This window comes from Sorghum bicolor, chromosome 9, assembly GCF_000003195.3.
Source record: "Sorghum bicolor cultivar BTx623 chromosome 9, Sorghum_bicolor_NCBIv3, whole genome shotgun sequence".
NCBI classification, from domain to species: domain Eukaryota; kingdom Viridiplantae; phylum Streptophyta; class Magnoliopsida; order Poales; family Poaceae; genus Sorghum; species Sorghum bicolor.
The window spans coordinates 227,949-244,617 of NC_012878.2; the positions used below are offsets into that span (position 1 = coordinate 227,949).

General features: G+C 40.4%; 2 protein-coding genes across 3 annotated transcripts; both read right to left on the bottom strand.

Moving 5' to 3' along the window:
- LOC8066590 lies at positions 35-3,488 on the bottom strand. Its single transcript, XM_021447231.1, has 9 exons — positions 2,844-3,488; positions 2,584-2,742; positions 2,208-2,255; positions 2,024-2,083; positions 1,781-1,873; positions 1,542-1,685; positions 1,044-1,151; positions 537-588; positions 35-456 (listed from the first exon to the last, which is right to left on the bottom strand). Exons 1-9 carry the CDS (start codon positions 3,165-3,167, stop codon positions 425-427), a joined length of 1,020 nt encoding a protein of 339 aa, XP_021302906.1. The 5' UTR covers positions 3,168-3,488; the 3' UTR covers positions 35-424.
- Positions 4,497-15,626, bottom strand: LOC8066591 (methionine S-methyltransferase). Of its 2 annotated transcripts, none has more exons than XM_021447320.1 (12): positions 15,136-15,626; positions 9,427-9,620; positions 8,933-9,139; positions 8,751-8,846; positions 8,089-8,277; positions 7,763-7,951; positions 7,422-7,658; positions 7,200-7,334; positions 6,794-7,114; positions 6,503-6,682; positions 5,295-6,260; positions 4,497-5,090 (listed from the first exon to the last, which is right to left on the bottom strand). In XM_021447320.1, exons 1-12 carry the CDS (start codon positions 15,473-15,475, stop codon positions 4,773-4,775), a joined length of 3,372 nt encoding a protein of 1,123 aa, XP_021302995.1. In that variant the 5' UTR covers positions 15,476-15,626; the 3' UTR covers positions 4,497-4,772. The 2 variants fall into 2 exon arrangements, with proteins under 2 accessions (XP_021302995.1, XP_002440406.1); XM_002440361.2 differs by lacking the exon at positions 15,136-15,626 and adding an exon at positions 10,691-11,132.

Consider the following 16,669-nt stretch of genomic DNA (forward strand, 5'->3'; position numbering starts at 1 on the left):
CTCAGTCAACTGTTAGTTGCTACAACAATGGTCATACGCATACTATATTTTTACTCCTTACAATAAATATTTTTCATAATATATAGTTCACATGTTGTAAAACTTCATGAAGTTTTTGAAAATGGTGGCTAAAGTTAAGAATGTTTGACTTAGGACAACCATAATACGGCATGTAATAAAGAAAACGAAAGGGCAAGGCAGGGCAGGGCACAAGAGAAGAAAATTTCCCAGCAACACTTCAACTTCTGCCCTGACTTCCAAAATACAGTGGATTGGCACTGCACAGATGTTCTGCCGAACGTGTCACTACACAGATGTGAATATCTAATATCAACTGCACCCTGTGATGTAATCACATGGGTCAATTAGTATTAATAGTCTATACCCTCAAGTCCCAAGTCTTGTTTTCTCTGCCAATGGCAACTCAACAAACGGACAGCTCTTGAACTTCATCAACTGTACAAAAGAAGAGATCAAATCAGGTATCTGTTTTGTAACTAGCAATTCAAGGTGATGTAATCACAGCAGCCTCGTACCAGCAAGTTGGGCTCCAAAGTTAGCTTGAACGTCAGCATCCGAGTTGAATTCCTGTGTAACAAACAAATTTTAGTAACAATGTTTTCAAGGATTAGTTGCCGGTAAGTCCTGGAGAAAACTCCAAGTGCGATTGAAATCTAGAGTTTATATATGTGCCTGCCATGCTAACAGATCAAATGTCGAGTTCCTACTTGAGAGGTATTCAGAGAGCTGCTGAAAATCACCACCTTGTCATGACTGCTAAATCAAACTAGGAAACTCTTTCAAATCTATAGTGCCGTCAACCTAGATGTTTTCAGGTCATAAAGATTGATGAAAATTCTGGAGTAAATATGTTAACTAGCACCTGGCATTGGGATACCTGGAAGCAACAGTCTTGAACATCATTTACCACTCCATCCATTCTGAACTAATGCTATGCTAATGTCTAGCTAACACATATTGTACCACGAATCTAGCAGTACATACGAACAAGGCCAAATGACAATGGAAAATGTGAGACCTACCCTCAAAACATGGTTGATTTGAAATGTAAGAAACGTTTCCTTTAGTTCCTTGGCTATATCGCACAAGACAGCCATATTATCACTCCTAGCACGCCAGTCACCTCGAACCTGCTCCAGAAATCATAACTGTTACTCTTGTTAAGAAATAGTTGAATGTTGCTAGAGCTGCTTGCAGCTAGACAAGCTATTCCAAGTGCTCTAGCATCTAGGCTCACCAGACTTTATATGCTGTAGAAAACTAGAAATGAAGGCCCGTTAATACAAATGAAACCTGATTCTATCATTGTGACATATATGGGCCATGTATTTTAAGTGATTGGAATAAAAAAAATTCCTTTGGTGAAGAAAAACTGCAGAATATGACTTTCAGATCGAAGTCCATGAGGAAAAACCATTTAAAATTGCCAGCCCTCCACACACTTAGTTAGTGCTCTAGTGAAATTTGAAGAGTTAGAATGAACTGCAGCACTCGTTACGAAAGCCAACAAAGCAACTCACCTGGTTACAGACAAGCTTAGAATCACCTTGACAACGAATATACTTGAATCCCTTCTTGGAAGCATAATTTAGCCCCAGGATCAATGCACGATATTCAGCAGCGTTGTTGGTCATAATACCCAAACCCTCACGTAGTAGAGCAATCTTCAGTAGAAGGGGGGAACACAATAAATAGCTAGGCATGATAATTGAAGAAAAGAAAAAACAGCTTAACTAAGCTGGTGTACAATTGTACATACCACAGATCCATCTAACCGGCGAATTATGACTCCAGCACCTGATTTCCCAGGATTTCCTTTACAAGCACCGTCAAATTCAAGAATACAAGAGAGCTGTAAAAGATAGAGTGCACTGATGGGAAGAGCTCAAGATTCCTAAAACAGTGAAGGTACATCACAAATATACATGCAGACATCAACCCATAAGTATAGAACAAATCAGGCAAGAAGCCAGAAGTAAGCATATTTCATTCATATACTCACCTCACTATCAGGTAATGTTTCCAGATCAGCAGCTTTTGGATGCTCTGACAGTCTTGTTTCCTTCAGAAAATGATAGTCAGTGTGAGTAAACAAGACAATAACAAATTCATAAGTATTGTAGGGAGCAATTTTGAAGAGACCATACATTCACACTTATCATTTAGAAAAAAAAAATATATCTTACCATCCCCTGTGACATTTTCAAAGTAGATTGTTTGGCTTCATCAGGTTGCTGAAATGAAACTTGCATAAATCAGTACTGTGCAATAAATCCATGGGAAAGAATTGAAAAATCAAGTAGCAACACAACCACCTAAAGATATAACTTTTAAAAGCTCAGCTTAATACTCAAGCTGTGTGAGACAAAGTAAGGCCCTGAGAATCAGGGGCAGTTGCATATAGATACTACTATATAATGTATAGACACAACACTATTTTCGTGATAATAATGTGTGGCTTTATATATCACTATATGAATGGATACCATGTATAGAAATTGGATTAATCTGTAGTGTAAAACACTGGTAAGTGATAGAGACATAGAGCACTGCATTGTTTACCTGAAAAGGGCAGGGAACCAGATCACCAAACAATTCGTCCCTTGCATCCGCTGCATCAATGGAATAGACAGCGTTCCTTAACCCACGCGCAGCAAGATATTCCTCAGTTTCTTTACGCAGAGAATAGCCTTTGTAGACCGTGACTGGAGGGTCGCATACCTAGGTCGGAGCAGGATAAATTTGATATCATAAGCAAGAAATCAAGCAATAGCTGACTTCTTTGTAAGGGAAGGAAAAGTCATGATGTTTATCGTCCTCACCGAATTGCTGACTTGGGCTTGGCAATCACTGAGGGTCTTACAGATGCCAATGACATCCCCTTTGCGGATGACATAGAAGGGCTCTCTGGAAGAGTACATTGGCACCTTTGCGGCAGATTTCTCCATTGGCGCCTTTGCGGCAAGAATGGAAGAGTGCATTGGCGCCTTTACGGCAGATTTCTTGGTGGACCGTCGAGCGGAGGAGGAGAAGTGGTGGATAGGAAGCGATGCAGTAGGCCTGGGGGACAAGAGTGTGTAGTGCCTCATCCATGCCGCTCTGGGAATGAATCCACGGAGACAAGAAGAGCAACTCCAAAACACCATGGCATACCACAGGAGGACAGGGTGAAGTGGGGCTGGGGCTTATCAGCAAGCAATGGCTGACCTAGGATTCTTGAGCATTGGGATTTGGCGTTAAGAAAACATGGACCAGGTGATGAAGAAGAACTAATAAAGATTCACCATTACGAAATAAAGCACAGATACCCCTGCCGTTTGCTGGCGCAGCACGGCCGGAGACGCGGAGTACGAAGTGGAGGCCCGAGACGAAGTGCGGAGCAGGCGGCGGGGCTGCGGGCACCCGAGCGGCGGTTGCGGAGGCACACCCGCGCGACGGAGGCGGAGGGGAGGCGCAACGAAAGGATGGGAGTGGGTGCCTTCTTTGCTGGGCTCTGGGCTGCTACTTTAGGCCCACCAGTTTCCTTTAATGTACTACTAAGCAACTCCAACAGATATGTTATTTTTATATTTTCAAAGCAAAAATTAAAGTCCAACAGGTATGTTATCTAGTTTGCTAAAATAGTAAGTTTGTTATTTCTAAATTTTTGCTTGTAATATATAGCATGTCGTTTTCACTAGCTATCCTATATAGCAACTCCAAGAGTCTCGCTAAAATTAGTAGCCAAATTTTATTGTTTAGCCAATTTGTAAAGTAGAAAACTTCTTAAAAAATAAGAGATTTACAACAGTCTTGTTATTTTATAAAATCGTAAAGCTTGTGTCAGTGTTTGGCTATATATGGCCAGCGAAAATCAAAGAATAGTCAACTTTCTATTTTACAAAACTAGATAGCACATTTGTTAGAATCTACCTTTTGTTATGTAAATTCTAAAATAGCCTTCACAACAAAAATAACCAAGCTGTCAGAGTTGCTCTAAAGACGGTTGTGGAACTCTATGTTTTGAATATGTTTTTTATTTTACATAATGGCTAAATCTATATAATTTTATCTAGTCTCTTGGAGATGCTCTAAATGCTTTTTTTTTTTGCTTTTTGCATTTGCTATTTTCTCTTGCTTGCTGAGCGAGTGTGCGTGTATCTACGTTGTACGTGTAATTCTTAAAAAAAAAAACTTATTTTATGATTCAAACATTGACAAAAAAAAAATGATGTGTTTAGGGCAGCCTGCATATCTCCACTCCCTCCGTTTAAAATAATGAGTGTATGTTGTACAATATTTTTGGCCTATACTCTATTTGTGTCATTTACATGATATATACAACATCATAGTTATAGCTACTTTGTCTTAGGACAATCTAATGGCATTATTTTATATTACAAAAACTGTGCATTTTATTTTATAATGAAAAAAAATATCAAAGGCGTGAAACAACTTTCTAGAGTTTGTCGATTATGGGTGACTGGGACAAGAGGAAAACAAGAAATGGAAACAGTAAAAGCTTCGTGACCTCATGTTTATTCTCCGTGCACACCACAGCACAGCAAATCGAAGACAGAAGAAGCAAAGCGCCCTATCGATCCTACATTCAATTCACAGCAGGCGTTTATTTGCTGCTGCTATTATTCCTCTACATGTTTGATATCTCCATCACCCGGAACAATATTACCACTTGTACAAAGCGCTAAGGTGCGTATAAGGTTTCCAGACAAAGATGGATTGCCTCCCAAAAGCGTGTCAGCCTTACTCCATCAGACACCATTCATCTGAGCCTGGCCACTGCCTCCCAGAACCAGCTCCTTGAACCGAGCTATGCATCCCATTGCACGCTCGAATTCACCGCTCTCCAGAGCAAAGCTGAACCGGCAGTAGTCAGGGATCCCCGTCCAGGAGCTGCTGTTTATGCTGAGCCCAGTGGCCTTGAGGATGGCTTCCCTGATGTTGCTTGCATCCAGCTTGCCGTCGAAACCATCAGCTTTGAAGGGCTTCCCGATGTAGGCAGTTGGCTTCGCCAACATTGAGATGCCACCACAACCAATGGCAACATCCCAGCCACAGCTCTCCAGTGTCTGTTCATTGTACAATGAAAAAAATGACGCTGAGTGACCAACATAAATTCAGTTCATAGCTAGCTAGATGTGTTTATCAAGCCACAGTCAGATATTTAAATGTAGTGAAATGGATATAATCAGCTACATTCAGGTGATCTTACTACAAGTGCGAAAAGGATAGATGTTATCAGACAAGAGTTTCAAAGTGTGTGATGAGCTAACCTTTATCAAGTGGTTGGCGCGATTCTTCAGTTCCTCCTTCTGCTCCACCATTAGATTCGAGAAATGCTGATCCTTCTGGTTCTTAAGACCCAGTAGCTTTTTGAAAGTGTACTTTAATGTGTTGTGCGGCCGACTCAAGCTGGGGAAACTATGAAACGTCTCAGCCAATGATGAGTCGCTCAATATCACAAACCCAAAGTCATGCCCTGCTGCAGTCAGCTCAAAGGACAGCTCTCCAAGCAGGACCACAGAGAATGATGGCTTTGAACGTTTCAAAGAGGAAAGGCATCCTTCCAGATTCCACTGACTCCAGCCATCAGTTTGGTACTCCAGGCCAGAGAAGGAGGTATCTATCACTACCCTAGCGCCATATTCAGCGCATACAGAGAGCAGCTCTTGAATATCATTGTCACTGTACAGAAAACCAGTAGGGTTGATTGTGGGGCCAGAAATATACACCCATGGCTGAGATACATTCTTAAGAGTGTCAGCTAGAACCTTTGGTTCAATCCTGAATCCTGTACCAAAATTTGTCGGTATAGTCAAGGTGCTCGCGTTCACAAACTTTGCTGCAGAGACGTAATGGCCATTGGTGCCCAAGGGGAAAAGCAAGGTGCCCTGTTCTTGCATGCAACAAAGAACAAGCTTGTTGAAGAGTGCTAGGGAGGTGTTGCCATAGATAATTTCTGAACAACCATCTGCGGATAAACCATAGCTATCTTTCACCAGCTGCTGGATGCTGGAATGGACATCAGTTTCAGAATCAGTGATGTTCTGCCTGACAAAACTTTCAAAAACAGAGGCACTCACTGCAGAAGGTACTGGCAGAAAGCTGCGATCTAAATCCATATGAATAATGCTGGACTCAGCTGAATCAGGAACGAAAAATTCAGCAGCCTTTAGAGTAGACATAGCTGGATCAGAAAATCCTATCATCTGCTGAGGTATCACTTCTGCAGGTTGTCTCTGAAAAAAGAACAACGATAAATAAGGCAACAAATAAAAGGATACCATTAAGGTCTGAAAAACAAAATAAGTCGTCCTACTACACATTTAGCTGTTCATTTTGAGTAGCTACTATCCAACTAGATGAAGATAAGGACTACTGACTTAGGCTAAGGGGAAGGTTCATTAATCATTACAAAGGGAAACTGTTGAACATGAAAGTTAATGGTAAGCATGGTTTATGGATGAGGTAAACCCTTTACCTCTTGCTGTGGATGCCGGTCAGCAATTTGAAATGCCAGAAGCTCATGGAAAAGGCAGCCGTAATAGTGCTGGCTGATCAGAGAAGTGTGACCTTCCAATAGCTCAATAGTTTGTGATAATGCTTTGTATACAGCTGCATCTTCGGAAATGGCAAAAGCAACTTCCAGATCAGAATACACCTACAAGTTTAATCCACAAAATCAGATAAAGTGATTACAAATGGAACAGATAACATCATGCCAGTCCAGTGCACCAATGGAAATCAATTGATGTGTTAAAGTTGTAGGCACCTGATTTTTTACTAAACCACACAGTATAGCTGCATGCGACGGTAATGTCTTTCCAGCAAGATATTTTAATACACCATTAGAGCTTGGCAGACTAGACAACTCCAAATGCTCAGAAATATCCAGGAACAACCGGGAACCAACATCTTTTGTTACATTTAGTAAGTTCTCAAAAGCAGCACTGGTGATAGCCTCAAATTGAGCCATGCCAGTAACAACCACCTGAGGCTTCAGCTTCCTGATCAACTCAATCAGTAAATCTGACTGGCGTGGTGCCTCAATTACAGTGACTGTACCGTCTGCGTGATTACAATCTGCTCTTCCCTGAAATTTCATTAAAAAAATGTGTGTATTGCAGAATATCCAGATCCATGACCATTCACACAGTATAACAGAGTAAGCAAGGCACCTCAATTGCTAAGGATGTTAACCATTGCTTGGGCAAGTGTCTGGTCAAATGTTCATCAACGATTGCAAGCGCCGGTGAGAACAATTGAAGAGCATTCTCTATTGCCACAGCACGGGAAGGGAACACAACGACATTCTAGTGACAGGAGAAAAATGAGTATCATGTGAATCATAGGCAAGAAACATATAACTGGATTTTAAGACAAATTTAGACAAATCTTACATCAGGAGTTAGAGGAATGTGATGGTAGCTCTTCATAAATCCAGCAACAAGTTTCCTAAAGTTTAGACATCCAGCTGGCGGCTCACAGGGATTTGACTTATTCTCTTTCAGAAAACTAGCAAGGTATGCTAGGAAGGGAATTTTTTCATCAGCTACAGAATCGTCGTCAAAGGATAAATCAAGGGAACTGCTGACTTCATGGAATCCATCTTTAAGAAACTCAAATATTTTCTTCACCTGAAAGTTCAATAATCAGAGTACTACTCCAACTGCCACATTATTACTCTTATTGGTTATGTAGACTTTTTCCTATTAGAAATCATTGGGGAACACAAAGTAACCTGGTTGGGCTGGCGAAGTTGACAGCTATACACAGACAAAGCATGTGAAATGCGGCCACCAGATTTCAAGTATGCCCAGGCTGTGCGAGCACAGATAGGCTGATCCCCAACAAGATCCATGAAGAACTCAAACCGATGTCTGCTATTTTTCTCAATTTCAACCAAAGCTGAAATATCTGTGTCAGCAGCCTGCAAGCAAACCAATTAATTAGTAACGATGCTGAACAAATAAAGCCTCAAGAAATAGATGAAACTATAGGCATTAGAAGACCGAAACCAGAACATACTGACACGAAAAATCTTCTAATGTGCCACAGCCTTACTACCTGCATAATTTTGGTTTGCCAGAGCTTAGTGATGCGAAATCCACGTCGTCGAAATAGACGTTCACAGACACCCTGTCCTGGTCGACCTCCCATGTTGAATACCATAATACCTGAAGGCTTTATGACAGATATCCCTTCTTCCACCGCCCGTGCAATCAACCCAAGGCCAAATTGGTCCTCGACAAAACCCTGCAGCAAACAAGGAAATTTAAATAATAGTTAATGTAAATATTGACTTGAGGAAACCTACGTGCAGCATTTTATCCTAACATTTTTAGAAAACACTGTTAACTTCAACTGTGATAAATGATTCAATACATCCAGAATTGTTACAAGATATTCAACTTGCATGGATCTTAGAACCGCAACACAAATAAATAGCATTGCTGCAGTTGCTAGTACTTTATAAATAAATTTCACATACACCATTTCGAGAAACAACATGTCATACACTTAAGACGTCTATTGTTTCAATGGACACAGCCAAAAATGTAGCTACCAAGTAAATAGTGCATAAATTGATTTACTCTGATCCAAAACTCCAGATCAACATATAACTTGAAGACAAATCATTATAATTAAATAGCTTGGCTTAGGTTTCATGCATCTGACTGCATTTGTTTTGATCGAGAGGAATATATGAAAGACATCCTTCAACTAACCTGAAGAGCACAGTAGTTACTCAAGGAGTACAAGAACTCCTCACTTGAATTCTCTGTTACAATCTTTGACATCGCCTCTGGATTTGGGTTGAGAATCTGAAATAAAGATAATATTGGAAGTAAATATCTTCTTCTTTCACTTCTTCTCACCAAGCATGGGAACAATTGACTCTTGACTGTACCTGTGGTATGCATCCAACAATGCGATCAAGCTCTATCTTGTTGTCTCTACAGTAAGAAAGGAGATCTGATTCATAGAATTCAACTCTATCGAGCAATGTTTTGCCCTCCCCATCATATATTGGGAGACCATCATCATCTAATGCGTTCAAGTACAGGTTTATCCATGCAATCTTCACAGCTCTTGGGTTTATATCCAGACCATAGACCTTCAAAGATTTTTTTGTTCAAAAACAGTTAGTTTGAATTCCAACAAAAAAATAGCCTAGACAAATGATTAAAATGACACGGTCATGTGATCATGTCAAGCTGAATGCAAATAAAATTTTGAGTCAGTGGATGTTGTTTCCTCAGATGCACTAGGCAAGTCAGAAGCTCATAATCCATCTTGTAACATGAACAAATGCCCAATTGTAAAAGTGCTCCCAGATCAGCTTATGGTACCAATGAGGAATTAAGGGTACAAAAATATGTGCACAGGAAAATAGAGGTCAACCTTTGAAGGGCACCACTTTTCTGCAAGAGCAATGGATATCCAACCATTGCCACATCCCAGCTCTGCTACTGTCTTGTCCCTGAAAATGGAGTCTGGATGACGGTTGAGGCCCTCGTAGAAAGTGAAGGACCAATCTTCAGGAATGAAGATGCTTGGTATCTCCATCATTGTCAGCTTCTTCCTTTGTTGGAAACCTAGAAGCAGTTTATAAATTTGTTATAATAAGCCAGGTGTGCTAGATCCTTGGTAGAATTTGTGTGCTGATATACTGGAAGCTTTTGTCACTGGGCCGAAGCCAACAAGAGACAACAGTTTATACACCCAAATGACAACGATAGACCTCCCACATCAGGTAATGGACTATAGGCAGTGTTACAATTACAATCTAATAAATTATAATCATTCCAATGCAACTCCCTTCTCAATGCATCATAAGAAAACCAAGTAAAAGATATTAAAATGCAAGCTTGTCCGGTGGGAATTCCAAGAGATACTCAACTGACATTTCTAATTCAATGTAGTCAGAGTGAATCATCCTGACAAATATGCCTTGCACGAGGGGCACATATTTATATAACGGAAAATTCTGAAGACAAAGGCTGATGTCATTTAAAGCAAATAATTTACCCCCAAAAACAAGACTGGAAGCCAGATGAAGGAAACAGTTTCCTTTTATGTGCAGTAGACAAACAGATAATCTAAATTATTCAACAACCAAAGCATATTGTTCCCTGGATAACGAGCATGGAAATCAGAGCTTTCCAGAAGTGTACACATAAATCCCTGTAGCAAACGATAGCATTATGTATCGGCCACATGGTTCGATAGCATTATTCTTATGCGTCGGCCACATGGTTCCAGAAGATCCTGTGGGTACTGGGTACTGACTACTGTACTGTATGCATAATTCCGCTCTTTTTCTTATATATAAAGATAATTGTTTTCCGATGAAAAACCATGGGTCCGGTACTGAAACTAGTTACAATAGAAGTAGCGGATAGTGGAGGTTTCACAAGATTCTTTTTTTCTCTTTTACAATGAAGATGAAAATTATGGGCAGATTTTACCACGGATTACTGGTGACAGGCCGTAAAAAATGGGCATGAAAAATCACGTAAGATTTGATTTGATGAAAAGCAAATCGCGGAGTGCAGTCCAAATACAACCAAAACTGACGAAAACAACAACAAATCGGTGGCTGTGGGCCTGTGGCGCGGCGGGATGAGAGATGGAGAAGCAGTGGATGCAGTAGAGGTAGCAGGACCTTGTACGTGTGGGTCGAGGACGACGTCGTGGATGCGGAAGTGGAAGGTGCGGAAGCACTCCTCCCCCGCGGCGCGTGAGGCGGCGAAGCGTCGGCGGACGGCGCCGAGGAGGCGGCGCGCGGCGGGGCGGGTGGCGGGGTCGTGGAGGCGCTCGAGCACGGCCTTGGCGGCGCCGTACGCGGCGTCGCCCGAGGGCGTGCAGTCCGCGAGGAAGGCGTCGACGTCCTTGTCCTCGCCCGCCGTCGCCGCCATCGGATTGGTCTGGAGATCGCGGGTGGGGAAGATGGTTGGATGGTTCGAGGAGAGTGCGAGGTGGGAGGAAGGAGACGGAGAGTGTCAGAGTGAGGTGGACAGAAAATGGCAGGGAGGGGACCTTTTATAGGCGGTGGTGAGCCGGGCCGACGAGGCGACGCCGCCGTCGACGACGAGCGCACGGGCCACGGGGGGCGGTAGGGGGACAGGACAGGAGGGACACGGGGGCAAACAAGTAAAATGATTTTACCTGCTTATACCGCAGCTTAAGGGCAAAAGAAACTCACCTAGTTTCTATACCTATTAATTTTTATGAAATATATATATATATATATAATGGTCTTAATTGATAACTTTTATAGAATAATTTTTTATCCAATTATATTTATTTTCTTCCCATTGTCGACCAATTATATCATTTTATGTCTTGGTTCTAGTGTAGATATGATTTCTAACTTAGATCCGGTTTCTATAATTTTTGTTTTCTCTCTTAAATAACTACATTGCCGCATTATCAAAATGTTTGTGTCATCATAATTAATATCTATAAAAACTATAATAATTTCTACATCAAAAGTGCTCTAACCGGATTTTGAACATTCTATGATGCCTTACATTTATCTTGAGTTATGTGTTTTTTTGTGATGGTAATAAATAGCCCCCGACCACGTATATTTTTACTCCCTCTGTCGCTTCAACTCCTAGAATTTATTAAGCTTTTTTAAGTTTAATCAACTTTGTAGAAAAAAGTATTAATATCTATGACATAAAATAAGTATTTTATGAAAATATATTCTATGATAAGTCTAATGGTATTAATTTGGTACTACAAATCTTAGCATTTTTTCTAAAAATTTGGTCAAAGTTTTAAAAGTTTGACTTAAGATAAGTCTAGAAGTTTAAACTTTTATGGACAAAGGGAGTATACCATAGTTATATCTAGTTTTTATTGAAAATTATAGCTACTTTATAGTTCAATAATGTGTGGTCATATATATAAAATAAGTGTCACAATCTCCAATTTTCTATCGATATAAACTAATTTAAACTGTGAAATTGTAAATGACTCATTAAATCAGTATTGATAGTACATGCTACTTGTAATAACTTTAGAGTTGTGCGACAAACACTGGCTTTGAGGACGGGCCTATTTATTATTAGATAAAAGGTTGATCAGGCTCTGCTCGCTCATCTGATGATTCATGATAACTTACGGGTTACATGACCCATTGTGTTGTTGACGCATCATTCAAATTTTTGCTCTAGTAATTTTTGACAGTAGGATAAGAGTTTATTATGGTGGTGATGGGCGACCAATAATATAGTTTGACTCTGGAGACTGATAATAAGAAACAACTACCACATCCAGAAAGGCAACAAACACACAAATTATCCAATCCTAACATAGGGTAGTAATAATAAATAATAATATTGGGCGCGTTGGTGTCTAGTAGTTAGAATGGTACAATCCAAATCCCTTAACAAGGATTCCTTAGAGGGCAAGTCTGGTGCCAGTAGCTACAAAAATTTTAGATCCAACAGTGTATATTTGAGTTGTTGCAGTTAAAAATCTCATAGTTGGACCTTAGGGCTCGGGTCGGGTTGAGTTTGAATCATGGCAAAAACTGATCTACTCGACCTTTCTATCGCTGATGCGCTCCTACCTCCTAGCCTTTTTGTTTGGGTCATGCTTCGATGTTGTTACTTTCAAGAAATTAAAGTACTCAAAGTAACCCATCGCTCTAGATACATTAGCTTGGATAACATCATCAGATTCTATGTGTTGTTTGCTTCTACTTATTAGCCAAAATCAGTTGTACTTTTTCAGCCACAGAATATTATTTTCTCTCACAACAAATCAGCATCAGACATAAAAATGCTAGCGAACATGGTAAATGATTAATAGGGACAGTCGGAAGGAGAGGTGCAATTCGTATTTCATAGTCAGAGATGAGATTTTTAGACTTACGAACAACAAACAACTATGGAAGAATTTGCTAGGAAGCTCGAAGATGATCAGATAGTATGTGTGTATATATATATAACACTATATTGAATATAAGTTAAGCCATAAATCATAAGATTGGTGCATCTCCCTTCGTATTCTCTTTGACCTCAAGATACACGTCCCACAAAATACATCAAATGCTCTAGAATTGGTAAAATGTCCTTGAAGTGTTTTCTAAAATTTCTCCTAAAGAAAGGCAGGGTATATACACATGCCTTAACGTTTCCCACGCACGGGAGGCTAAAGCCTTCCGGTCGCTTTCTTTGCATGCACATAGACTCATGTGTGTGTGGTGTAAGCGTGAATTATGTGGTTGTGTCCTGTTGTACCATCTCAAAGAAATGCTATAGATATAAGGTGTCCTTTTTTATAAAAAAAATATAACTTAATTTTTGAACAGACGTGATATTTGTTTATAAAGAAAAACTTCTAAAAACTACCCGTAAATTTATACTTTTATTCTAAAAAGATACTTCTCGGTGCGTCATCAAATAAAAAAAAATAAAAATCCTGTGCTCCACAAAAAAAAAATCGAAAGAAAAGGAGAGGCAGGCTCATGCGTGCGTTAGGTGAGTCGGGGAAGGCAAGGCAGCTTTCCGATCCTTTTCACATATCGAGGTCCCGATACGAATCTACCTTTCTGTTGTTGTTGAAACAAATTAAAAATAATATTCCTCCCTCCTCGCTCTTTTTTAGTTCTCGTGGATCACAATGCCAATAATCGATGCCAAAAAAAAAAAAAGAGCCGGCCATCAATAGAATGCACTCATGCTTTTTCGCTAGCGCGTGCTAAACCTTATGATTACCTTTGTCGATCGATTGACGGCAGCATCATGCATGTTTGTTTTTTTCCTACGTACTAAAGGTAGGTTTTGCTAAAACTATACCCGCATATGTTGCCTCAAAAATACAACTCTTTTTCGCGAACGTGTCCTTATGACACGTCAAAAATACAACACTCTAGCTTATGAATAGTTGTAGTACGTATATCCTAAAAAAGTAAGCTATATATAGATGTACGGCGATGCGATAAAGTATAAGTGCTATGGTTTGCTTTTGTTCAATCAGCACACGTGAAGAAGAATAAAAACAGTAGGGCGCATGTGTCCTTTTTGTTGTCTTTTTCAAGACCGAGGGATCAGTAAAGGTTCTTGTACTTTTTTTCTCTTGGAAATGTTACATCTCACTCCACCACCATGGAAGGGGTTGTGACTTGTGAGGTACTGTAGAAATGATCATGGTGTGGTGTCCATTCAACAAGATGTAGCTTTGGAAGTCTTGATATATACTAATGGAACTATCTTATTATTCAAGTGTGGACTATATATCATGCATGCTTCAGCCTTGTCAAATATATGGTTCATCATATCATATGCTTGCTTAACTTTCTGTGTTTCTTTTCTTTTCTTTGTGACGGTGACAGTGTCTATACTATATACGTTGACGGGTGGAGCGGGAAGGACCAAGTGGTAATGCATGGATAATGACCAGAGAATTGAAGAGACAAGCAACCTTAGATTATCGGATTTGAGCTATAATAATTTTCCCTTTCAGTAGGATGTTTCATGCAAGGGCTTCTGCATGCTATAAGCGCTCAGCTAGCTAGCACGACTCTAAACGACTTTTTTTGTATGTCCTTAATTAGTAATGCGGAAGAGGCAGAGCCGATAGTGGTTTTAATTACTAGCTCCTAGTTATATATATAGAAAAATCAGGTTGGTACAAGCAAGCAAAGCACCGCCCCCGCATGGAGTCAAAGAAGAAAAAAACAGAGTGTGAGAATGTGATGTGCCAAGTGCAGAGACACACTTAATTTTGTATATATGGCGCCACCATCTCTCAACCACTGTATGTACTTGCATTATTGTGTGTGTTGCAATTGCAGTACAGTACGTGTGTGTGATGCATTATCATATATATGCATATGTGGAAATTGTAGTGTGTGTTAGTAGTAGTAATAAGCTTTATGTAATTTTCATTATTAGCTAATGAAAGCAACTGATATGATGATAATCATGTGTCGATCGGTGTCGCTACTTTGCACGACGATTAATTAATTGTTTAGTTGTTTGTAGTATTTACGATGATATTGACGGCTTGCTTAATTATTAGTTTGAAAAGGAAGAAATAAATTAAGAGCGAGTTTATTATTATAGTAAGTAAAATATATACGTATTTCTATACCTGCGGCGTTGGTGGAGAGGAAGGTGGAGGCGGTGATGTCGGTGGTGGTGGTGGGATCCTGGAGGAGCAGCTCCTGGATGCGGAAGCCGAAGCGCCGGAAGAACTCCTCATGTGTTGGGTCGCCGCCCGACGAGCTGATCTGCTGCTGCTGGTGGCGGCGGAGCGCGGCGAGGAAGAGGCGAGCGTCGCGCCTGGTGGCGGGGTCGTGGAGGCGCTCCAGCAGCGCCCTGAGCTCGCCGTAGGCGGCGTCGCCGGAGGGCTCGCACCGCTGCAGGAACTCCTTGACGACGACGCTACTACTGCTGTCATCCGCCGCCGCCTCCACGCCAACGCTGCCCATCGACGATCGTCTCTAGTGCCGCCCGTCGTCGGTTTAGGATCGATGGACGAGACCGACCGGCCGCCCGGCGAGGTAGCTAGGTCGTCGTCGTCGTCGTCGCTAGCCTTGCCTTGCCTTATTTGCTTTGCCTGTACGGTGGTGTGCAGTGCTATTATCTTATGCTGACTTTTATAGACATGGTCGACGACGGACGACCTTAGCTTTGTGCTACCTCTCGTCATGTATATTCATATATTATATTCATAATAATAACTAGCAACAATAACGTGTGCGCTGCTACAGAATAAAAAAAAGTATCAAATGTTAATAGAAAATAAGGCTGATGGGGACATTACATATATATTTATGTTTTACCATTTCTATAAAATTTAGAATCTATAATTTATTTGTGATGATCATAACATCCATACTATCCATGTATTGGTAGAGTTAAATATTGAATTTCCTTATTTTCTTTGAGGGCCCATACAATTAGTCCGTTCGCTTTTCTTATTAGCCGTACTTTTTCGGCCACTCATAATTTACTTTTTCTGTCAGCCAGCAGTGTTTTTTCTCTCACAATAAATCAGTCAATATTAATTTTAATCACGACAGCGAACAGACCCACGTAAGGAGAGCTAATGTCAATGGTTGATGTGTCCATTGATGATTAATTATAGCGTCGAGGATTTGTTAGTATATATATGTACAACTTGAAGATACATTTGCTTAGATTAGATTGGCTAATAAATAACCGTCAATATTTGACTTCATGGTTACATGTAATCTGACTGATCTAGATTTTAATAAAAATAAATCTAATCAAAATTACATCAGCAATACAATGGGAATATTTATTTACTAGGATAAGTTAAGAGTTTAAAACCTATAATATTTTTTTATGTTGCTTATATAAGAAAAAGAATGGGAGAAATTTAAGTGCCCACGGGATTGACTACAGGAAAAAAAAATAATGGTTCCGTGGGTGGCAGAGCGGGCGTAAGGGTGGCCCACACCAGCCAATGGTTAACGGAGGAGGCCCAAATAAAGAACGTTTCCACAGCAGTTGAAGAAGAAGATTGAGCACACTGATAATTGCTCCTTGATCTACCTCTAGTTCTTCAATAATGCAGTTGCAAGTTGGTTTTTTTATACACTGTGCTTCTTGTTATTTGTTGATGTCTGCTTGCGTATCATTCCTGTCGCACGCCAACT